Source organism: Thamnophis sirtalis, unplaced genomic scaffold, assembly GCF_051295495.1.
Source record: "Thamnophis sirtalis isolate CommonGarterSnake01/CBP01778 unplaced genomic scaffold, rThaSir2_p1.2 scaffold_5, whole genome shotgun sequence".
In the NCBI taxonomy this organism is placed as follows: domain Eukaryota; kingdom Metazoa; phylum Chordata; class Lepidosauria; order Squamata; family Natricidae; genus Thamnophis; species Thamnophis sirtalis.
Genome location: NW_028261385.1, coordinates 128360138 through 128374465, shown reverse-complemented (window position 1 = coordinate 128374465; position 14328 = coordinate 128360138). Strand labels below are relative to the sequence as shown.

Genomic DNA, 14328 nt, shown 5'->3' with positions numbered 1-14328 from the left:
AAACTTAATTTTAATGTTACTTATTCTGAAGATAATGCTATGTCATGCAGTGTTCCTGTCAGAAGTAAAATTTCTTCTCCAAAGGTTTAACTCAGTTGAATGTTCCAATATAGGTTTTCAGGATCTTCTGATTTAAAGAAACCCTTTCTGTTTTTTAAATTGGCTTTACTAACCTATAATATTAACTTGCTATTATAAGGTTATTAACACAATATATGAACTAATTAGGTAAGAAAGTCTTAACAGCTGAGGTTTCATGCACTAAGTTATTAATGTGGAAGACTTACATGTTGAATTGCTTCTTTCTTTAATCTGTTAAATCGGGGGCATAGAGAGAAGGAGCTGTTTTGTAGCAAGCATAGTCAATATCACTTCTTAGTCCTCATTTTGAAAATTCAGCTTAGATCTGTTAAAGAATATTAGATCAATGTTGGGAATATAAAAATAAATGTCAACATGTAAATCAAACCTGCTGTAGGATCTTACATGAAAACTTACATTTTTTCTAATAAATTTCTTTACAGCAATGGAGACAAAACAGATTATTTAACGGTAGACCAATTAGTGAGCTTTCTAAATGAAGTAAGCTTTTTCATACATTAACTACCTTACAAGTCTGTCTGCAGTGGCTTGCTTCTCCCAGTTGTATCATTGCATGATCCATGCTATCATTCGCTGTGCTTCTGATCTGCTGGTCTTTCCATTTCGGCAGGACTGCAGGTGCAAAAATCAGCTCCAACTTGATGTGATGCATTCTCCCGTTCTCTTTTTGTTGGCTTTGCAACTTGCTTGCATTGATTCTTTGCTGTATTGTGTAGTTGCTCTGTGTGTGGTTGTTTTGTTTCTATTTCATATGTTGCCTTAACCAAATGATTTTTAAAAAAAATTATTATTATTTTTAGGAATTTAGTCCTTTTAAATATTGAGGAGGTGGTGGCAGGGAAATTGGGCTTCTCTCTGTAGTAACTAAAATGTTTTATTTCGACTGATGTTTTTCTAAGGTTTACATGTGACATGGCTGTCTTCAGAATGCTTGCATTTCTATTGTAGGCAGCAAGTCAGTGGTATGAAGTTTCTTAGATGTTAGCTATTGTTTCTATGCATTACCAAAATACACAGTATTTTTTTAAATTAGATGCTCAATGGAGAATTCCTTGTGGTAAGATTTTTAAATTATTTTTATTAAATGGTTGACATTCAGTATTTCACTATTTAATCACATAGATTGTACAAACAACATTGTTCGTATTTTGAATAATGTGTGTGAACCAGTTGTCTCAACTGGCTTGATTAGACATTTCTTCAATGTTGCTTGACAGTGCAAAGTAGGTCAATAAACTTCCTTAATGTTTCTTTCCTGGTGAAATTTAAGAAATCAGCATTGGCGAGGATTCACGCCGTTATCAACAAATGCTTTCTGGCTCTTATCCTTTTCAACTTTCTCTCATTTGGTGAGAGAAAAGAATTATTTCACAATAGCCAGTTTAATGCAATTCTGATGTAGTTGATCATATTTTTGTCTACCATGGGGTTACTCTGAGGAGACCATCCACTCTTGCTTAAAAGTCTCTCCCACACTAAAATAGGAAAATCTTCAGCAGCAAATTTAATTTATTTTTTCAAAATTTTAGTTTTGAGGTTTGTGTTTTTGTAAAATGCTTACCTTAAGAAAGGGAAATCTCCAGAAGACAAAGAAGTAAAGAAGCATGATAGCAATATAGCAAAAAACTATAATTTGTTCTTAGCGGTATTGGTTAACTTTTCTTGTTGTATTGCCTCATACAGCAACTGTTCAAATTGTGATGAACTTTTTCACAGTGATGAAAATGTACCTTTGCAACCAATTCTTGCACGTACATCCTTTGCAAGTCTATAACACAAAGGAAAGCTGAAATAAGATAATAAGTTACTGTTTCACTTAGCACCTGCTTCACGTAACAATTGCTTCACTTAACAACCAAGTTGCCGATCCCAGTTGTGGTTGCTAAACAAGAATTACCTGTACAAATATGTCAGCAATATTTGTTGTTTTCTTTCTTTTTTAATTTTTTTTTATTACAAACACTTATACACGTTGACAAAAACATACACAACACGTTGTTGTTTTCATTAAAGGTGAATTGAGAAATTACTTTGCTGTCCTATTATCAGCTTTTGCCTTCTGATAGGAAAATGAAGACAAAACTTCTGCATCTCTCATTTTCTCTGCACATTTTTGGCCCAGTTGCATAATTTTTATTAGGAAATGATCTAATGTTTATTTCTCTTTGTACTAGTGCCTTACTAGCAATTTTAGGAATGGATGATCAGAAAATGAGATTCATAAATTTGTATATCTAATCAGACTGGTCATTAGCGATGACAAAAGAAAACAACGAATAGCAACTTATGGAATTCATTACTATAAATGTAGAGATGGTCACCATATTTCAGAGTGAATTATCGAAATGCACGAAGGAGGATTTGCATTAGTACTATGAGATATAACTACAGTTCTTAGTTCACATATTATGTTAGATATGATTTGTGATTATGGTTTGTTGAACAACTCACAATGATTTTTTTTATTTAATTGCAAGTATGTAAGGACACACACAATTACTAATGAAGTAAATGCTGTATATCATGCTATGCTAGGAATAAGCTAAGTATTTTATTCCTTAGCAAGATGATTAAAAGTCAGCCTCTGATATCTCAGCTGCTGATCCTAAGAGTTGCAGAACTCAAAAATATTTTTTTGACCATAACTGGGAAAACACGCTGATTAATACACAGACTTTCATTTGGTCCATCAGAACAGATGCAATTTAAGTTTGAAGAGTAGAAAGATTGTTCAAATATGACATTATAAGAATTCAAGAGAAAGAGAAATTTGGAGAAATTGTTTCCAAGTATTTAGATTCTACCTTTCTTCTCTCTAATTCTGCATTGGTAATTTGAAATACTATATTAAGACTTCATATATAATGAAAAGAGCAGGTAGATTGTTAATATGTACTGAGCCCACCTTCTTTGTTTTGCCACTGATTTTGGATATTGTACTGAAACAAATGTTGCAAAGCTGTTCACTGTACATGTTGGAGAATAGGGTTTTGTGTTTGGGTTGCAAAATTGCATCCTCTTTTTCAATAATGTTTGCATTAAAGAATGCTTGCATCCAACAGCTTTTATATTTCATTAGTTTTAGGTTGTCTATTACATAGCTGACTAGTTTTAGTATAATTATCCAGTACAGCGAATTAAATTAAAATACTTCATCTGGTGTATATTTACGATATTTGGAGCATAGATTAAGAGATTATGATTTGCAATATATGATAGCATTTTTAATAGTTGGGGAGCAGACAATATTTTCAGTAGAAAGAAAAGTCATTTATTTGCTTTACATTTGTTATTGCTAGATGTTACAGAAAATGCCCAGAATATTTTAGAAATTTAGAAGTTCCATGTAGTATATTAGCAGGGAAAAAAGTGTTGCCTGACAACATAGGAGGCTCTGTATTTCATCTTAAATCTCTTTATTTTTAAGTCCCCAATGAAAGGCTTATCTACACAGAAGGATTTTTTTCCCTTGTATTTGCATGTATGTTATTTATAACAACAGATCAAGCAGGAACTGAAGAACATTCTACCACGTAACGTTTCTGCTGTGCAACTTCTTGGTAGCATTTAATCTGAAGCTTGGCTAGTATTTTAGAAAAGGACTGAATCGGACTTGTTTATGAGTATGTTTGATTAGGATTGGAACCTTGTAAGGTAGTGCAGACCAGAAACACAACTAAGAAGAACTAGTTTTATCTTTATTATAAGGTTACAGAATATATTTGCATGTTTAACAGAATCTTACACATCTGAAAATACCCTTCCCTTCTTTCACTTTAAGTATCCCAGAAACCAGGGAGGGTTATTTCTGTGACACTTTTGCCACCCTTCCTCTTTGGGACTCAAAAGTTATAATTGCTCAACAAAGCATTTATAAAAAGGTGTAAAAAGTTACAGTTGTTTCCAATCTCTACAAATTCTCATCCTGTCTAGAAATTCCCTGGGGCAAGCCTAGGATTGTAAGAACAATTTTGAGTCTGATCATATTTCATTACTTAGGAAGCTGCTTCAATCTGAAGTTCTGGTAGATTATCTTCCTTCCTTCCTTCCTTCCTTCCTTCCTTCCTTCCTTCCTTCCTTCCTTCCTTCCATCCATCCATCCATCCATCCATCCATCCATCCATCCATCCATCCATCCATCCATGCAAACTGTATAGCTGTGCATCTCATAGTAGTGAATCTGGCTGGGTGTACAAAAATTAAAACATACAAGAAAAAAATCCAAACAGTAAATGTCCAGGGTCACAAAAATCATTCCCAACACAAAAAATAATTTAAAAAGTCAATCAATAAGCATGCTACTCAGTTGCGTGGCCCAAATGCCAGAGAAGACACTCAGATCTAAATGCTGATAGGACCGTGGCATTTGGATCCCTTTAGATGCTACTTGAACAAGAGGAAACTCAACTCCCATAAACTAAATGATGAATGTTGAACTGTTCTGGAATTTAGTAAAATGGAAACAATAAAATATTTAATGAATAGGAAGCACCCATTAGTATGATGAATGTGGTAACTACATATTTTACTCTTATTGAAATATGCTACATATAACAAGGACTTATTAATTTGTTTTTTAATTTTTTTATTTACAAACATGTAAAATACACAGACAAAAAACGTAGACGTACACCACATTTACACAATACAATACAAATGGGAGCTTCCTGTTCTTTCTAATAGCAATTGCCAATCAATATGGCTCACCTTATATTATTTCTCCCTTCTATTATATTTCATTTGCATTTTACCATTCTTAACCCTCTTATTTTACTCATCTGTCTGCTATATTGGCTGATTACCTCTAGCAAATTTAAACCACTTGGATTGTTTTAATTACTAAAACCAAAAAATAATAAGGTTGGTGACAATCTTTATAGTACTAACAAATGTTGTTTCCATAACCTTTAACTGGACAAAATGATGCATCACAGAGCAACAATTTTTCAGCCAAGATATTTCAAATGGGCTAACATACCAAATGTATCCAGATCTGGGACCCGTGAATCCCATGGAATTTAACTTTGGCAATTTTATAAAACAGTTCTAGGACATAACACAAAATGTCATAGAACATTTTGTCATAGAACATAGATCATTCAACATGGATTATTTTAAAGACAGATGCCTGTCTGAATATATCTCAACTTTTCCAATGAAGGCAGTACATTAGATGTTTTGTCATTGTTGAAGGCATTGAGGAAATCTGGTAAGGAAATATCTCTGAAAGCAGGTCACCTGGTATTTGGAATATTACACTAATTCCAAAAAGTGATTGATAGACTAACAACAGATTCCACCTCCCCCCCCATTTACCCCATCTCCATTTTTAATCAGATCCTAATGTTTGTTTTGTTTTAATTTATTTATGTTTTGTGTGTCTCTGTATGTATGTATATAGATGAGATAGAGATATAGGTATAGAGATAGAGATGGAGATATCATTTATGATTTAAGCTGCCCAGAATTCTCCTATGATAAGATGGGCAGCCAATAAATTTTATAAATAAACAAACAAACAAACAAACAAATAAATAGAACCATTATCTATCAATTACTAAGTAATATAGAAATCAATTTTGAGTCAGGTGTTTCAAACAATAAAGGGCATAATCTTTAACAGGAGAATTTGTTATATAAGTCATTTATCAACTTTTATTCAGACAGGAGTGATAAATATTGGTGATATACCCATAGTTCCAAGTTTCTGTGTTCTTATTAGTTTAGAAGTAAATTAATTGAAGCTATTGATTGATTGCCAAGAATTCTTTAAACATTCATTGCCATTTGTCCTGTACAATTTCACTTTCCTTGCCATCAGATTTATATATATTTATTTATCAGCACAAATGCAACTCAAATGTAACAAAGACAACAGTAAAAATAATGGCTTTCTGTCTGGATGGTCTCTTGTGATGAGCCGATAGACAGAGAAAGGAAGCAGTATGCTTCCTCCCATATTTGGGCATACCAGGGGTTGTGACACAATACATACCTATTTCCCTGGCTTAGCTGAAAAAGGAGGAGAGCCTGTGGCCTAGTGGCTAATACAACTACCTAATATGTAATACAGCCCAGGTTCGAATCCCAGTAAGGATATGGCTAGCTGATGAGATCTATACTAGTTTCTCTTTATTTATTTATCAGCATAAATGCTATATGTGTGTGTGTGTGTGTGACGTGCAGATATATATATCCATAATTACCCAAATGTGGGAATTTCAAAAGCATTTTAATTCAAGGCTGAGATAGGGAATGTTTTATTAATGATTTATGATGTGGGCAGTAATGTAGATAAGGGATTCTTATTGCATGCATTTGTTTCTTGGTGAATATTTGTAGTCATTGTAGTCATTTGTACTAACATACCATTAGAGCACAGAATTATACTGAACATGAAATAAAATTTACTTGCAAAAATATAGATCTAAAAAAAAAGTCAAGAAAAAAAATAGAAGTCTAATTGACTTTAAAAGCAAGCCCCTCCTGAATATTACTTGCACTGATGAAAGATTTGTAGAAGCAAAACAGCATGTAATAATTTTCATCAGTCTTGTTTTTTCTTACTGTAGCATCAACGAGACCCTCGGCTGAATGAAATTTTATTTCCATTCTTTGATCCTAAAAGAGCGATGCAGATAATTGAAACATATGAACCAGATGAAGATTTGAAAAATAAAGGTAAAAAGAATGGTGGATGTCAATCATTTCGGTTAAAAAAAGGTTCAGCTTGCTTGTTGTCAGCTACTCTGTCTGTACATAGGCCATCTTAACTTTTATTTCATTGTAGATTACATTGTAAAATGGGGACTCAGATTGTTGGGCCAATATACTACTCAGAGAGTGCTGTAAAGCACACTGGAATGGTGTATGAGTCTAAGAGCTATTTCTATACTTCAGGGTTTTCAGTGTTGACAACTTTAAGATGTGTGGACTTCAATTCCCCAACCAGCCACGTCTTAAAGTTGTCAAGGTTGAGAAACACCATTATACTTTGTCCATCTTTTAAAAGAGCCTTTGAGGCATTCTGTTAGGCTATTGTTTTGCTGCCTGCATTGACTGTCAGTATACTGTATTTCCAATCCCAATTTAAAATGCTGGTCTGGCTCTAAGCTTTAAAGTCCTAAATGGCTTGTGATCCTCCTAATCAGTAGTTTCATCTTGCATTGCAGATAACACTCTAAGCAAAGGGGGAGATTGATTTGATTTGATTTCCTAGCTGCCTTTTATTTCTATAACTGATTAAACATTTCTTTTATCTTAAAAATAGAGGCAAATGGAGATAGACTGGTTCGCTCCATAATCCTGGAACATCCTGTATGTGTCGCCTCTTTAAATAGGAAAATCGTCTTTGAGTAAACTCTGTTTTAGAATCTGGTCCTATTTCTAGGAAAGGTTGGATACCCTTTATCAATCAGGAATCAAGAAACCCTCCACTTGTCTTCTTCATCAAATTGCTATCTCAGATTAAGGGAATGAACTAGGAGTCCAATTTTAGAATAATGATAAAGCTTGCATTCTAACATTGTGCATTGTTCCTTTTAGGTGTCATGTCAAGCGATGGGTTTTGCCGGTACTTGATGTCAGATGAGAATGCCCCTGTCTTCCTAGACCGTTTAGAACTCTATCAAGAGATGGAACAACCTCTGGCTCACTATTTTATTAGCTCTTCCCACAACACATATCTCACAGGAAGGCAGTTTGGTGGAAAGTCATCAGTGGAGATGTATAGACAAGTCCTCTTGGCTGGATGCAGGTGAGAAGTGCTTAAGGGAGGCTAAAACTCTAATTCAGTAAATTTAATTTGCCATCACATTTGATGATTGAGGGAATCTGCATGCATATATATGTTGAAAACCTATTAATAGGATTTCTAGAAATATATTTCAATATCTTGAAAGAAATTATGGGACAAACAAAGCACAATAAGGAATAGGTTTTTAAAAATACAATCTGAATGCTGATTCCTTTGATTATATGTTACCACCAAATAATAAATTATACTGGTCACATGTATTTCATTTTTGTACATATAAATTATTTTAATTACCTGCAAATTAAATCTGATGAAACTGCAAGTCCCACTAAGAAAATATATTGGCATTTCTTAATCCCTTTTAGATGATGTGCAAAACTATACATATTTAAAATGAGTATTTACCAATAATTTGAATAGAACTATATTGTTCTTTACAACTTAACTGTTGTGATTACTGTATTCCATCTTTCTTTCGCTTTGACTTCTAGGTGTATCGAACTTGACTGCTGGGATGGAAAGGGGGAAGATCAAGAACCAATAATAACACATGGAAAGGCCATGTGTACAGATATTCTGTTCAAGGTAACCAGTTCCTATGTGGTTTTTATTTTCTTGTAAACTTGTCACAGATTCAGCTGCAAACATTCTTCTTCAGTATTTTTTTTAATTCTAAGCTAAATCTTCTCTTGTACCCCATGATAACATTGCTCATGTTTGAAATATTATTTGTTCTACAGCAGTGGTTTCCAACTTTGGCAACTTTAAGACCTGTGGACTTCAACTCCCAAAGTTCCTCAGCCAGCTTTGGGTTGAAGTCCACAGGTCTTAAAGTTGCCAAGGTTGGAGACCACTGTTCTACAGTATAAAATTCATTATGATTCTCTTAGGTTTGACATTATTCTTGCTTGTCAATGAAAAAGGAAGATAAAAACGTCTTCTAGGAATAAGGAATATTTGGCCTAGATAGGCCAATATGGATCAAAACATTAGCGACATGCCATCATCAGCCCTCTCCATATTTCATATTGAATATTCAGATGTCTTGCCTCTTGACACGTATTTCAACATTGGTGATAGGATACTCCCCTACTGTATTTGAGAACAACAATTGCTTATGTAGCAGAAGGCAGGCATTAAAGCCAGTATTGGTGTGAAAGCTCAATAAAGCTCTGGGAGATTCACCATTGTCTTCTGGCATCTTTTATCTGAGATGGCTGCTTTACCTGGCCTAATGACAGGGCTGACTTCAACCACGTTCAGAAATATGGAGAATTTTGTGAAACACGACATCCAGTTTTTATGATGCAGAGCCCCAGCAAAAAGATTAAGCTCTTACTTTCTCTGTGAACATGTGTACTATATATGCACATCCATGTTGAATGAGGCATTACTCCTGTTTTTTGTATGCTCAAGAATGCAGCTGGATTTATTTTGTAATGTACACAAAACTAATTTACTGTATTTTTAAAGGATGTGATTCAAGCCATTAAGGAAACAGCCTTTGCAACATCTGAGTATCCTGTCATCTTGTCCTTTGAAAATCACTGCAGGTATGTTATGAAGTAGTAAAGATCTTTCATCTGTATTTAATTGGTCTAGTGAAAGGGAAATTACGTTAAAATTCAAAGTAGGAAGACAATTACTAATGAAGTAATTCTAGTCACTGATAAATTTGAACTCATTCTTACATTTTTTCTGCCATTGCAAAGGTTATGTGTAACTTGTTACCACCATAAACCTGTGAGCTGTCTCAAACATATACTGTATTTTTCGGAGTACAGGTATAAGACGCACCGGAGTATAAGATGCACCCAGGTTTTGAAGAGGCAATTTTTTAAAAAAAGTAGGTAGGTAGATAGAGGGATAGAGAGGGGGAGAGAGAAATACAGTAGATAGATAGGGAGAAAGAGAGAGAGTAGATAGGTAGAGGGATAGAGAGAAAAATGGAGAGAGAGAGAGAGAGAAATACAGTAGGTAGGTAGGGGGAGAGAGAATGTGTGTAGATAGGTAGGTAGGTAGAGGGAGAGAGAGAAAAATAGGGAGAAATGCAGTAGATAGATATGGGGAGGGAGAGAGAGAGAGTAGGTAGGTTGGTAGGTAGAAGGATAGAGAGAGAAAAATAAAGAGAAATACAGTAGATAAGTAGGGGGGGGAGAGTAGGTAGGTAGGTAGATGTTTCCAGGTGTATTTATCCATGTGCTGGAGAAGGAAATCGCTGACAACTTGTAGCACCTAAAACTTTGCTCCTGCTGGCACAGCACTTGACCAATGTAATTCTCATCAACCACACTAATTAAACAGTTTTCTGAAAGGGGAAAAAAAGTTTTTGCACTCTGCAAACCTCCCCAAAATGGCCTGTTTTTCGCAAAAATGGGCCCATTTTTTAAAAAAAGGCATGAATAGCCTTGGGAGGGCTTGCAGAGTGCTCCTGGGGTAGGTGGGGGTCAAAAACAAGCAAAAAAACAGCCAATTTTTCATGAAAACGGGCCATTTATTTGTCAAATAAAATTGCATGCATAGCCTTATGGAGGCTTATAGAGTGCTGCTGTAGGCTGGGGGGGTGGGGAACGGCCCATTTTTCACTCATTTCTGCCTTCCCCAGCCCCCGGGAGATCTCTGATAGCCTCCATAAGGCTATGCATGGCCATTTTGGTGAAGGGGGCGGGGCTTCAGGAGGCAAAAAAATGCTGTATTTGGTGTATAAGACGCATCCAGATTTTTAGCGTCTTATACTTCGAAAAAACGGTAACTGTTTTAAACTGTAGTGTGATAACAATCTAATGCAGTTGAAAGACATTATGTATTTTAATTGCTTGTCAGTTTTATATTTTTGATTGATTAACAATACTACTTCTTTTCCAGCAAATACCAACAATACAAAATGTCAAAATACTGTGAAGATATTTTTGGAGATCTTCTCTTAAAGCAGCCACTAGAAACACATCCAGTAAGAGTCTTTCAACTGTTATGTTTAAGTATTCTTGAGGAAATGTTTGGAAATATGATGGTAAGAGTGATGCACTCATGGTGACTGGGTAACATACTATTTGGCATGAGAGAGATTTTGAATTTTGTTGCCAGTGGTTATTTTTCTACTTCAGAGTGCTCACATATTTTTTATAGAGCTCAGAGTTTTTAAATCAGATTTCAGGTAACATCTTGTATATCGTATCTACTGTTTCATAACCCAAATGCCTTTGCTTTGTCAGCATTTCATATTTGAAACTCATCATTTCTAGATATTTATAGAAGCCCTCGCCTTCCTGCCTTATAAACAAATGCTTCAGGGAATACCTATTTTTACATGTGTTTTCCAATTATCAGTGGTATTTTAAAGCAGACAATCTCTTCCTGTGTAATATTCAAAACACGGTTTGATGGTTTTGATGCAGGCAAACATGTCCTCTGTCTCTATGTTTTCACTGGTAGTTATTGTGAGTTTATCCTTTCTCATCGGCCTCAATAAATCTTTGTAGTTTGATTTTTCTAAGTTTTGCATTTTCCCTATCTTAAAAGTATTCTATTCTGTTTTTGCGGTGCTTTGCAATTTTTTAGAAAGAAGTTTGCGAAGAAGGGCAAGTTTCATTTAAAATATACATTTTTACAGATTTTGCCTCATATATGCATCCAGTTCATCCAGTTGCTTAATATGTTTACACATATTCCAACACATTTTTCTAAGGCATTCAGTTATAAAATAGTAAAATAAACAGCAAAAAATGCCAAAAATGCTTTGGCATTTAGCCAAGACTAGAAGCGACCTAATCCAAAAAATTCCCAGAGTCTTCTGGGTAAACTAGATGACCTGGGACAGCCCTCCTTTATTGAGATATAATATGAATAAGGTATACAGATAGTCCTTAACACTACCAAAATTGAGCCCCAAATTTATGTTGTTAAGTGAGACACTTGTTAAAATAGAGTTTTACCCCATTTTACAACCTTTCTAGCCACAGCTGTTAAATGGATCATTACAGTTGTTAAATTAATAACACGGTTGTTAAGTGAATATGGCTTCTCCATTGACTTTGCTTGTCAGGAGGTCACAAAAATTGTTCACATGATGCCAGGACACAACAACGGTCACAATTATGAACCAGTTGACAAGCATCCAAATTTTGATCACATGACCATGGGGATGCTGCAACCATCGCAAGTGTGAAAATGGTCATGTCACTTTTTTTCTGTGCCGTTCTAACTTTGAATGGTCACTGAATAAACTGTTGCTAGGCAAGGACCACCTGTAACATTCTATATTTACTTTGTGTTTGCTAACGATATATTTAAGCTAGAATGAAGAAAAAAACGGATTGAAAGAATCACAAAATGTGCCGAAGTGCAAGAAAACTTACTATAAAAAGTTCAGGAGGGAGGAGAAGTGTTGAAGAAGCCCAGTGAAGCTGGAAGGATAGGAAAAGGGATACCGAGGGAATGACAACTTAATCTGGAGCAGTAAAGAACTCTATATTGCAATGCATTGTTGTAGGATCTGTAGCAATGGCGGGATTCAAAATTGTTTACTACTGGTTCTGTGGGTGTGGTTTGTGGGCATGGCATGCCTTGGTAGGCATGGCTTGGTGGGCATGGCAGGGGAAGGATACTGTAAAATCTCCATTTCCTCCTGATCAGCTGGGACTCAGGAGGCAGAGAACAGATGGGGGCAGGGCCAGTCAGAGGTGGTATTTACCGGTTCTCCGAGCTATTCAAAATTTCCGCTGCCGGTTCTCCAGAACTGGTCAGAACCTGCTGAATATCACCTCTGATCGGTAGAGTGATTTGGTATTTTAAAGGCTAGCAAAACTTGCTTATGACCATTGCTTCCCAGCGTCATTTTTAATTCAAAGCAGTTTTCTTTTTGTTTGTCATTTGGAAAACTGCTAGTGTGTACATGAGACCTGAAGCATAGTAACCTACCATATTTTTTGGAGTATAAGACACACCAGAGTATAAGACGCACCAAGGTTTCGAAGAGGCAAATTTAAAAAAAAGTAGGTAGGTAGATAGAGGGATAGAGAGGGAGAGAAAGAAAGAGAAATACAGTAGGTAGTTAGGGAGAGAGAGTAGTTAGGTAGATAAAGGGAGGGAGGGAGGGAGAGAGAGAGAGAGAAATACAGTAGGTAGGTAGGGGGAGAGAGGGTAGGTAGGTAGGTAGGTAGATAGAGGGATAGAGAGAGAGAAATAGAAGAGAGAGAAATACAGTAGATAGGTAGAGAGAGAGAGAGTAGGTAGGTTGGTAGGGAGAGGGAGAGAGAGAGAAATACAGTAATTAGGTAGGGAGAGAGAGAGTAGGTAGTTTGGTAGGTAGAGGGAGAGAGAGAGAGAGAGAGAAATACAGTAGGTAGGTAGGGAGAGAGAATAAGTAGGTAAGTAGATGTTTCCAGGTGTATTTATCCATGTGCTGGAGAAGGAAATCGCTGACAATCTGCAGCACCTAAGACTTTGTTTCTGCTGGCACATCACTTGATCTATGTAATTCTCATCAATCAGTTAAAGAGCTTTCTAAAAGAAAAAAAAACTCTGCAAACCTCCCAAAAATGGCCTGTTTTTTGCGAAAACGGGCCCTTTTTTTAAAAAAAGGCATGAATAGCCTTGAGGGAGCTTGCAGAGTGCTCCTGGTGGTGGGGGCCCAAAAATGAGCAAAAAACAGCCCATTTGCGTGACAAAAAGGCATGCATAGCCTTACGGAGGCTTATAGAGGGCTGCTGGGGGTTGAGTGGGTAAAAAATGGCCCATTTTTTGCTCATTTCTTCCCTCCCCAGCCCCCAGGAACTCTCTGAAAGCCTCCATAAGGGTATGCACGGCCATTTTGGTGAAGGGGGCGGGGCTTCAGGAGGCAAAAAATGCTGTATTCGATGTATAAGACGCACCCAGATTTTCAGCCTCTTTTTTGAGGAAAAATAGTGCGTCTTATACTCCAAAAAATACGGGTAAGTTGTCAAATGCAAGAAGATAATTTCCTAGGTATCTTTTAAAGGGAGGAATGTAGTTCCAGCAGGCATTCTGCAAGTCACAAACGACTGTTCTTCCTTTAGGTGTCTGTGTGAGTGCATAACTGCCACCACCACAATAACTGTGAGGAAAGCAGCAAGAAAAGGCAGCAGGGAGTGTATTTCCTAATTATGCCTTTTTTGCTTTTCAGCTCGAACCAGGAAGACCCTTGCCCGCCCCAAATGATCTGAGAAAAAAGATTCTTATTAAAAACAAGAGGTTGAAGCCAGAGGTGGAAAAAAGTAAGTTAAAGTGCATTTAAAATGTTTAATGTCTAAATGAAAAAACACTATTGCTTAAATTGTGTGTTGGTAACCTCCATTGTTTCCTAATAATAGCACTTCACTGCACTGTGAATTATTTGTGAAGTCTTGAAAGGGCATCTTCTGGAGAATTCTACATTTTAGGGTCAAAGTTTTTGCTTTTACCTTACTATCACTAGATGTATTGATGTTTTTTTTGCTTTCAGTAAATATGGC

The 14328-nt window shown here is 35.9% G+C and overlaps 1 protein-coding gene across 5 annotated transcripts in view; it reads left to right on the top strand.

Moving 5' to 3' along the window:
• PLCB4 (phospholipase C beta 4) overlaps positions 1–14328 on the top strand; it is a 164911-nt gene that overhangs the window by 107998 nt on the left and 42585 nt on the right. For all 5 annotated transcript variants that reach the window (XM_087716870.1, XM_087716868.1, XM_087716869.1 and 2 more), the window contains 7 exons: positions 525–582; positions 6675–6783; positions 7648–7858; positions 8350–8443; positions 9332–9411; positions 10724–10808; positions 14001–14091. In XM_087716870.1, the coding sequence (XP_087572996.1) occupies positions 525–582; positions 6675–6783; positions 7648–7858; positions 8350–8443; positions 9332–9411; positions 10724–10808; positions 14001–14091 (728 nt within the window). The remainder of the gene's footprint in view (positions 1–524; positions 583–6674; positions 6784–7647; positions 7859–8349; positions 8444–9331; positions 9412–10723; positions 10809–14000; positions 14092–14328) is intronic.